This window comes from Sprattus sprattus (assembly GCF_963457725.1).
Source record: "Sprattus sprattus genome assembly, chromosome: 9".
NCBI lineage: Eukaryota > Metazoa > Chordata > Actinopteri > Clupeiformes > Clupeidae > Sprattus > Sprattus sprattus.
Genome location: NC_137928.1, coordinates 14,506,572 through 14,516,571, shown reverse-complemented (window position 1 = coordinate 14,516,571; position 10,000 = coordinate 14,506,572). Strand labels below are relative to the sequence as shown.

Here is a 10,000-nt window from a genome sequence, read left to right as displayed (position 1 = left end):
CTCTCTCTCTCTTTACTCTCCTACACACAAACACACACACACACCCTGTCTCTCCACAGGGCAGCTGAGGTGATACTTGTGTACATTCCTGATCATCTCCTTTGAGTGCTGCATGCTTCTCGGGGCCTGGGTGCAGTGGAGGTGACAGTAATTGAATTCAGCCCGAGAGTTATGCTTTCATTCGCCGTCTGAGCTCGTGCCCCCGCAGTGTGGCAGGGAACTTCAGAGGCTTGGAGCAGTCAGACACACACATATAGGCAGGGGCCGGGCTGCAGAGAGGGGATGTCGGGTCCACCAGTAGACACCAGATGTGTGTGTGTGTGTGTGTGTGTGTGTGTGTGTGTGTGTGTGTGTGTGTGTGTGTGTGTGTGTGTGTGTGTGTGTGTGTGTGTGTGTGTGTGTGTGTGTGTGTGTGTGTGTGTGTGTGTCTCATTCATATTCACAGCCAAAAAGGATGCATCAACTGGATTGGAATTATATATTTTCTCATCTGAGTACTCATAGCATTCAGAACATTGTTACATGGTTCTGTGTTTTGTCATTTTTGTCTGATGTTTAAGACTCATAGAAAACTGTCAAAAGACATACTGACTGCTATGTAAAATGTATTTCAAATTCTGTGTTTTATTTCGTGAAGTGTGGTCTCGTGAAGAACGCCCTCATCGTAATGCCAGAGAGTCGTGGAACTTCACGAGGTAGCATGCACCATTATTCTATTTCCCTGCAATAATTTTACATAAATGTCATATATTCCGGTCTAAATGGTGTGGTGTATGCAGCGCAAGTTTTACACGTGAGCTGGTTTGCATAACACACATGGCTGTGTTTCGAGTCATGTGAAGGGGGTCCTGGGGTTCTCCCCTTCCCAGCAGCAGTCGCTATTTATATATGAGAATTGCAATGTTACCGGTCGGTCACTTTCCTTGAGCGCAGGACGTGAGGGATGGCAGCAGTTTCTCGGCTGACTGGCTTTAAGGAGTTGGAGAGAATGACCGGCTTTCTTCACGAGAGTTTACTGCACCCCTTAATCGGTATCATGCCTATTCCTTTTCCGATTTAACCCTGCTTACCAGTCTAGTCACTGCGCAGCTCTCGGGCTCGTATTCCAGAGTGGACACTATAAGCTCTCTCTGAGGCACCTGAAGAATTCGCGAGCGAGCCAGAAGCGCCCAGCCTCGTGAGTTGCGTGCGCACTCGCGCGCCTCCTCGTTCCATCGGTTTTCAGCGTGAATTAATCAATTTGATGCCGATGCAGGAGCGTGAAGGACAAGAGTGCGGCGTCCCCGACTTCAGGCGGGTTGTGATCATCTCGCTGCAAAGCCCCTGTGATCATGCTTGCCTATAACGATCAGATGACACTAACACGTGCTGTCATATTGCGCTGGCTCAGTTCCAAAATTAATACCAGATTACACTTTGCCGGGGTTGAAGTGACTTGTTAATAAGAAAAGCAGACAGAGAGTTTATTTGCTGTTCTCCGCTGCAAGTTCCCCACGACTTCCGCCAACAATGAGATTAAAAGGAGTATTTTTCATATTTATTTGGGGGGCTTTAACGGCTTACTACATTTATACACCTGTACCGGAGGATATTGAAGAGCGATGGAAGCTAATGATCACTGACTGTTTCTTCAGGAGCCTCAGCCACCTGGTAGGTGTACATGAATAACAACGTTATGGATGCAGTGGTGTGTATAAGAGGGAGAACTACTGTCTGCCTCTTCATTTGTTTCGTATTGTGTTTTATAGGAAATCTCTCTTCCGTTGAGCTTGACCGAGATACATTTCAGTCTAGACAACCTTTGCAATATTGCAGAACATTTTACAGCCACCGGACCAGCTGAGTCTTGTGTATATTTCTTTGGATTAAGTTATTTTTGGCTGAGCGAACAGAGCTTTGATCGCTTTAAGGGGTAAGCCAACAATGACAGTTACAACAGATTGTGTCAGATACTAATCTGACCATTGTACCCCCGCTCTCATGGTCTATTTTTAGACCTTATTACCTAAATTGACAGGTTATTTATGGTTTTACTTCCAACCGCTTAATACTTTTAATGAGACATGAAACCAGGCTACAGGAAATAACCTTTACAAGCAAATGTAACCTGTCCCAACTAATAAGAAAATGTAACCTCTCCCCACTTATAAGCTAATGTGACCTCTCCGCCCTAATTTCCAAATGAACAATAGACATGATGGCATGCTCTCTTTGCTCAGAGAAGTTCAACTATCTGAAAAATGTGAAAGATCTTGTTTAATGTTCAACATTTTTACTGTAGGCTGCTCCAAGGAAGACTGTGTCAGAATACACACGCAGGAGTAACCTTACACAGTCCCGTCTGCATAGATCGAGGGTTATGCTGCGTATGATGAGTCCAACTGTGACACACAAGGCGTAGATAAGAATGTATTACAGTCTTACTCTTTGATTGGGCTTTAGTGTGTGTGTGTGTGTGCGCGCGCGCGTGTCTTTGACTGACCAAAACATTGGACTGTCTCGCAGGCATTTGATCATGTGACCTTCTGTATGCAGTTGTGTAATCAGAATATTTGGGATATTTTAGGATTCTACGAGATCAGTGGAGGTAGAAAGACTGCACTTTAACATTCTACAAGTCAAATTCACCTTGTTTGACAGTCACTCTAATTCTATTTCACAAGAATTCTATTTCTAATTCTATTTCACTGTAACAATTCCCTTCTCCCCTCTCTGTCTGTCCTATTTTCTCTCCCTCACCTTACCCTTTTTTCTATCAATCCTCTTCTTCCTTTTTTCTTCCTTTCTGTCTTTTACTCTCTCCTTGTCCAACCATCTCTCCTGATCCCTCCCACCCCCCTCTTCTATGTCTCTTTTCCCCTCTGTTTCTCTCTCGTCTCGTTCATTCTCTCTTTCTCTCTCCCACTCTCTCTCCCCCCCCCCCCCCCCTCTCTCTCTCTCTCTCTCTCTCTCTCTCCCTCTCTCCATCCCTAGGCAGACTTCAGTGAGCTGCTTGGGCTGAGGGACTACATGGGGGTGATGATGTTCATCACCTTCGCCGAGGCCGTGGTGCCGGTGTCGGATGAGCGTGTGCGGGTCACAGAGGAGCACTTTGACGGTGTGGAGGTGGTGCTGTACCAGCCCGTTCAGCAGGACGACAGTGCAGAGCTGAGGAGAGCCGTCGTCTTCATCCACGGAGGAGGATGGTGCCTGGGCAGCTCCAGTGAGTCTTTAATGTCAATCCCTCTCACACTGTCGCTTACACACACACACACACTTTAAAGGTGCAGACTGTGGTTTTTGATTTGAAAAGAAATTGAAATACATCTAGACCTGAGGTAATGGCATTTATATCTATAAAGCACAATAGTTAATAATAGCTGTTGTGTATGCTGCTACTTAGTTAAAGGTTTTCTGACGTGTTTATTGACAATTTTGACCTACGTATATATATACAGTATATACAAATTCATCGGAAGGGGTCTGAAAAAAACAAATTGAGCAAAATGCATAGTAACAGTTTAGTTATCATACCGTTAAAGCATCATCTTTAATAATCCAGATGCACTTTCAATTCTTTTTGACAAGAAAACTAATGTCTGCACCCTTAACAATGTTTTCCCTGCATGAAGCACAAACTTAACAGGGTGTAGACATCTCTGTTTACATGTGAAGGCCACTGCCCCTTACGTGTGAACAAAAGGTGGGAAAAGGTGCGCAAGGTTCAAAGTCCAGGTTTGAGATTTGTCACATTAAACATTGTTGTAGTGGTAGTTGAAAGTAATAGTCCTATTCTGTTTTATTATTACAAACATTTAATTATACCCAAACTATTATGCATGAATACGCAACATGCAGTTTTTACATAAGGGAATGCAAGTTCATGCAAATACTAAGCCCTTATTCTAGTAATAATCCCTACAGTAGTAAAATAGCTTATCAGATGTAATTTTCACATGGGTCACTGATTTCTGTTACAAATTAGTGTTCAGATCAGTCAGTCATTATCCAGATGGAAAACTTGGCTTGCAGTCAGGTGCACTGGATAAAAGACAACAACACAGCACAAAAAGTACAGAAATGTATCTCAAATGTCTCCTCTAAAATAGGATATACAAAATGCAGTACAACAAAACAGTCCCTAAAATGCTGAAGTTCACTAACCCTAACCCAATCTCTTAAACACTAAAGTTACTAAAAATTAATATTATATTAAACATGTGGACATTTTGTAAGTTTATTGCACAGGGAAAAAAAGAGATCTTAATCTTATTGCACGTGGACCAAGGTATGTTTGGCCAGAGGGAGGAGTGTCGAGCTAACAGTGAATGGGGTTGTTGTGTGAAGTCTTATAGACCTAGCCGTGTGGAGGACCTGCTGCCCAAAGATAACCAAAGATTCTAGCCACCTTTACAATATGGCCAGGTGATTTTTTTTGAGTGACCATACCAGGCAAAAATACTCTTCTTCAGGAAGAACAAATGTTGCTGTGCCTTCTTACAGACTGCTTCAGTATTAGCATCCCATTTCATTTTCTTGTCAATGACTGTTCCAAGATATTTATACAACAATATCAATTAAAATTCTCAAATTCACAAATTCAATGCCAGTTCCTTGGTGGGTGGGATGATTTTTTTTTTAAACCAATGGCATGTCCTCAGTCTCTGTAGCATTTAATTAGAGGAAGGCTTCATCACACCATTTTACCCGCTCATCAACCACTGGCCAATGCTCAGCTTCGTCTTTTATGGAGCAGGGTGATGATAACTCCGCATCAGCGAATTTCAGGAAGAGCCTGTTCTGATGTAAAGACCACCATGCTTCATACACACACATACACAAACACACACATACAGATACATGCACACATATAGTACATTAAAACATCTATAAACAAGCCCACAACATTTACATCAAGATTAAAAATTAGCAAGACATTTCCTAGTTTAAACTTGTGGTTGAAGTCATTTAGCTCTGTAGGAGATGTTTAGACACCGGAGCAATAATGGTCTCCTTTCATAACAATGGAACCCTTCTCTGCTCCAGAGAGCTTTTCATAAATATTGCCTTGATATCGACACACACCTGGGGGGAAGACTCTTTGCATAATTCCCTTTAATCTGTTAATCTGTGAAGGCATGGATACTAGATCGTAAATAATGAGTCCTTATTGCTTCAGCTAGTTTATATTGCTACGATAGCCTGCAGTTCTAACTGGCTTGTTTTCAGTTTTGTAATGGCCTATCATTTTACCCCATGCCTTCTGTGAGTACTGCTGCTGATTTCCCTCTGGCTTGTTTTTATATTGTAACTGGGCCCTCTTCATTTCTGCGCTGCCCTCTCTACTCTTTTTCCTGCCTCTTTACCCTTGAGGAAGGCCTTTGTTTTTCTCTCTAGTACATTTCTCAAAAGGTTTAGTCAGCCGGGTCTTGTTTATTAGGGTGCGCATTAATATGCTTCTAGGAATGACAGTGTCCTCACAACAAAATGTGAGGAAGCTGCACACTTTGCCAGGGAGGTCTTCAATGTCCTTGAACACATACCAATATGTATAGCCAAAGCATCCCTGTCATTTAGAAACGGTATCTTCTATGTCTCTTTTTCTAGTTCTCCCTCCTAAGTGTCTAAATGAGGGAGTGAGACAAATGGTGAATAGGTCAGAGGTCAGAGGAACCAAGAGGAGGCCTAGGAGAGGAGAGGAGAGGAGAGGAGAGGAGAGGAGGCCTAGGAGAGGAGAGGAGAGGAGAGGAGGGGAGGGGAGGGGAGGAGAGGGGAGTGAGGGGAGGGGAGGAGAGAAGAGGAGGCCTAGGAGAGAGAGGAGAGGAGAGGAGAGGAGAGGAGAGGAGGCCTAGGAGAGGAGAGGAGAGGAGAGGAGGGGAGGGGAGGGGAGGAGAGGGGAGTGAGGGGAGGAGAGGAGAGAAGAGGAGGCTTAGGAGAGAGAGGAGAGGAAAGGAGAGGAGAGGAGAGGAGAGGAGAGGAGGCCTAGAATGCTCATTGTATGGGACCAGGTCACAAATCTTAGAGTCTGAGAGTTGCTAGTTGGGCAAGTGATTTTTTTGTGTGTTTATTAGTGGGCTTAATAGGACATGTGAAACACACACACACACACACACACACACACACACACACACGGAGAGAGAGAGAGAGAGAGAGAGAGAGAGAGAGAGATTGTGTTTGTGTGTTTATTGGTGAATTGTCCAGACTATGGTCCTTTGGAATAAACATTGGGCAGGCATAACATTGACTTGGACAGATGAGGGTTGCTGTATGACATGTCCCAAGGCAGCATGTTTCTGCTGATCCTTATTGGCCTTGTCTGAAGAAATCTGTCACCAACTGACAACAACTGCAGCATTGGCAGAATAGTGAAATGAAGGTATGCCCCAGGGGCGGAGTGGGACACAAAAATCCACCGGGACAATTCTGACTGCACCGGCCCACCACCGGCCCACAACGTGCCCAAAACTGGCCCAACCCGCATCCCCTCCACCTCCCATATCAACTACACAAACAAACGGGCGGCTTTTGATCATTATTGTTAGATTTAGTGTTGATGTGTGGGTGACAGACATGACAGTGACAGTGACAGTGTATTTGTATATGTACATTTATGGAAATACGGAACAAATCGCGTCCCGTATTGGCTCAAATGTTATGCTAATTCGCAACAATGTGTCCTGTCAACTCACTCGCATTTAGTTGACGGCTGGTTGAATAAATCCGTAATTCTTGTACATTTTGATGCACTTTCCTCCAGCATCCGCCTCTTTTTCAGTCTGGCCTTTTTGCCCCCTCCTTTCTCCTTTCTCTTATGTCCCTCAATCAGGTCCATTTCACCTGCTCTCTCTCCCTGATAGCCGCTAATTTATCTCCCTAGGTTCACTTGATAAAGGCACAACGATACGCATTTCCCATGAGGCAATTTGCTCCGACCATTCTACATTCAACAAAAAACGAATTCAATCGCTGGCCAATTTATATTTGTGGTCATGAAAGTAGCCTAATGAAGCGTCTGAATAAAAAAGAATTCCATCAATATAGGAGGCTAAACAAAAATCAGAAGGTTGGATTAATGGGAGTGAGTTTGACACACACCATAGGTGTGATGTACAGAGACAAATAGAGCTATAAATAGTGGTTGGACTGCTGAACCACACAATTCTCAGAGAACTTAGAGATTTTCACGGGACCATGATTTAACGTACATGCAATCTCGATGGGCCGCTCATGAATTTGACACGACGGCTGCGAAGGCCGGTCTGCAGGCTGGTTCTCGATAGATTATTGGCCGACCGGCCTACCGGGAAAAATCCCGGTCCTCCCGATGGCCACTCCGCCCCTGGTATGCCCTGTACAATACCTTTGCACCAAAGTTAAGAAGTAAAGAAATGTACATCACATGGTCTGATTTGGTGCTTATTTTGAAAATGTGTTACTCAAACGTTCACAAAAAAAAAATAATAACAGTACTTCTTCAAAACAGAACATTCTTATGGACAGAATGTTTTTAAAACATTGCTGCTTTGCATTAGTCACAGTTTGATTCAAATGTTGGCTGATTGATTGTTTATCTTCATTTGAATGCCATTAAATACATCAGATGCAATTACAGCAAACCCACAACATGATCTAATTACCAACCGATAATGTAATTTGGGTTATTTTAGTTTGCATCCTGTTATGTTTTGGGGTCTTGCATTTTTCATTATGTAATAACTACCAGCCAAGTTAAATCAAACAATATGCTGGGCCTGTCTTCAGCAAAGCAGCACGGTGGTAATTTTAGGCATGAGGCTTCAGAATGGCATGTCACTGATTTAGTAATTTTTTTCCAATGGTTTAATAAAAAATACCTCTATGGGCCTGATAACATCCTAGGTGGAAAAGGTTTGGTAATAGGCCTTGGCTCCTGGACCCTATGTGTCTATAAAGCGCCTGCATTTTGAAGTGTCTTTGGAAACTTATGGTCATTTTATGGGGAAAAAAGTCTCAATTCCAATAATGTGGCATCGGGCAGGAGGTATTTTAATTCCAGAGGAGAAGAATGCCATGAGCATAGGCCAATTTGTTAATGTGAAAGGAAATCCTCTTTAGTGTGGCAGCAAGGAGGTTGGTCTATTGGAAGGCAAATAGCTTGATAGATATTTCTGCCCAAAAAGCAGGAATCCCAAGACTTTCTGGATGTTTGGAAGGTTTTAACATCATTTGGCAACAAATTCAGGCAGGAAGTTACATAAAGCAGAGACCTCTGTGTGGTATTTTAGGACCTCGCTAATGCCTCTGGAGTTGTGCCACTCAATCGGTTGTGGAAGATATTCAATTACCTTAAGGTCTCTGAAAAGGTCTCAGCGTAAGTCAAAGCATCTTTTGAGGTTATTCAGTTCTGACAAAGGGGGGAATGGGACAGGACTGGAGATGGCTCCAATTTTCAAAGTGTATTGTTGCTACTGATGTGAGAAGAGGCAAGTGAGAAAGCCTTTGAAAGGAAAGAGCTGAAGTATGCAGAACTGGTAGCGGAAGCGAGGGAACGAGGTTGGAAAGCACACACGACACAGCGGAGATAGGGGCTAGAGGCTAAATCAACCAGAACACTTCTGTTTCTTTAGTGGCCTCAGGCACTGTATGGTTAAACATAGTTGCACCTCTGAATGAATGAAAAAAGCAAACCCCTACAGCACATCAGCAAAACTTTTCAGGGTAATTTCAGAGGTCATTCCATCCATCTTGCAATATTCAAAGGGGCCCATGCTTTCAAACAGGGGTGCCAATCCTATAGTCAGCACTAAAAAACACATCATGTGGGGTGGAAATAGGCTATCTCTTTGTCACTCATAGGAGCATCAAAGGATTTGTCGGAGTCTGCTGAAAAGCAAGCCAGTGGTTATTGCTGAGGAGCTCACAAAGCGCTTGGGGACGTGTGCATTAAGCAGTATTAAGTGAAGACGTTTGTTGATGTAAGATGTGTGGGTGACCTAAGGTGACCAAGGTTTCCAATGTCATTCCCTTACTCTGATCCAATTTTTTACTCTCCAACCCCTATCTCCTTCCCTTAGCCTAATGTAGGTCCGTGTCCAACCCTAACTCTGTCCTTTACACTAACGTAGGTCTGTATCCAACTCCTACCCTCACCCTAACTGAGGTCCGTGTCCAACCCCTAACTCTGTCCCTTACCCTAACGGATGTCCGTGTCCAACCCCTAACTCCGTTCCTTACCCTAACGTAGATCCGTGTCCAACCCCTAACTCTGTCCCTTACCCTAACGTAGGTCCGTATCCAGCTCCTACCCTTACCCTAACCTGTTATGTGCTACAGAGGGGGTTACCCTCCCCCTCCCCCCAACCCTTGCACCCTTTACCCTGGATAGCCAGTGGCATGCTGTAGTATATTGAGTTTGATGTTTGGATGATTAGGAAGTGCATCGTTCAGACATTGAGATATCAAATCTATATCTATAAAGAATCTATATCTTTAAATCTTTTTTATCTATTGATGTCTCTGGTATGTGTCCTGATTCATCGTGAGTATGGAGGGGGGTCGGTCTGGGACGCCAAGGGGGGTGGGTATGTTGAGCCTTCTGGAGGTGTTGGGTGCCAAATGCAATGAAACACTGATGAAGGATGGTGCCCACTTGACAACAGTAGTGAAATTCTCACAAATGCATCTTTGCTGTTGTTAAGTATTAAGTGTGGTTAATGGTTGTAGTGCACAAGTTATAATACTTCGGCTAGGTTATTGGGTATGAGTAGTTGCTTGTGACAGTGAGAGGTTTGGCCACTTTGAAAAGTCTCCAGCCAATAGAACAAGGATTTGTCATTCATTTCCTGTGTATAACTAAAATTAGGCTACACAGCAAAGTACCACAGCAAAATCCTGTTGTGTTTTTGTTTTTGTTTTTTTGGTGTTCTGTATTTTTCCCTTCCCAACCAAGAAGGTTGCTTGTCTTTTGAATTAATTAATTTAGCCCTCGCCAGGCGCTTTGTGTCTGACATAACGGCAGCTGCTGCTGGTGCAGCGTGTCCTT

The 10,000-nt window shown here is 43.6% G+C and overlaps 1 protein-coding gene across 1 annotated transcript in view; it reads left to right on the top strand.

Annotated features, from left to right (window-relative positions):
• Nucleotides 1–941: 941 nt before the first annotated feature.
• The window catches only part of aadac (arylacetamide deacetylase), a 15,059-nt gene continuing 6,000 nt past the window's right edge, over nucleotides 942–10,000 (top strand). Inside the window, exons 1-3 of the mRNA XM_080844967.1 lie at nucleotides 942–1,650; nucleotides 2,974–3,202; nucleotides 3,655–3,682. Coding sequence (XP_080701093.1) covers nucleotides 1,510–1,650; nucleotides 2,974–3,202; nucleotides 3,655–3,682 — 398 coding nt within the window. The 5' untranslated portion in view covers nucleotides 942–1,509. The remainder of the gene's footprint in view (nucleotides 1,651–2,973; nucleotides 3,203–3,654; nucleotides 3,683–10,000) is intronic.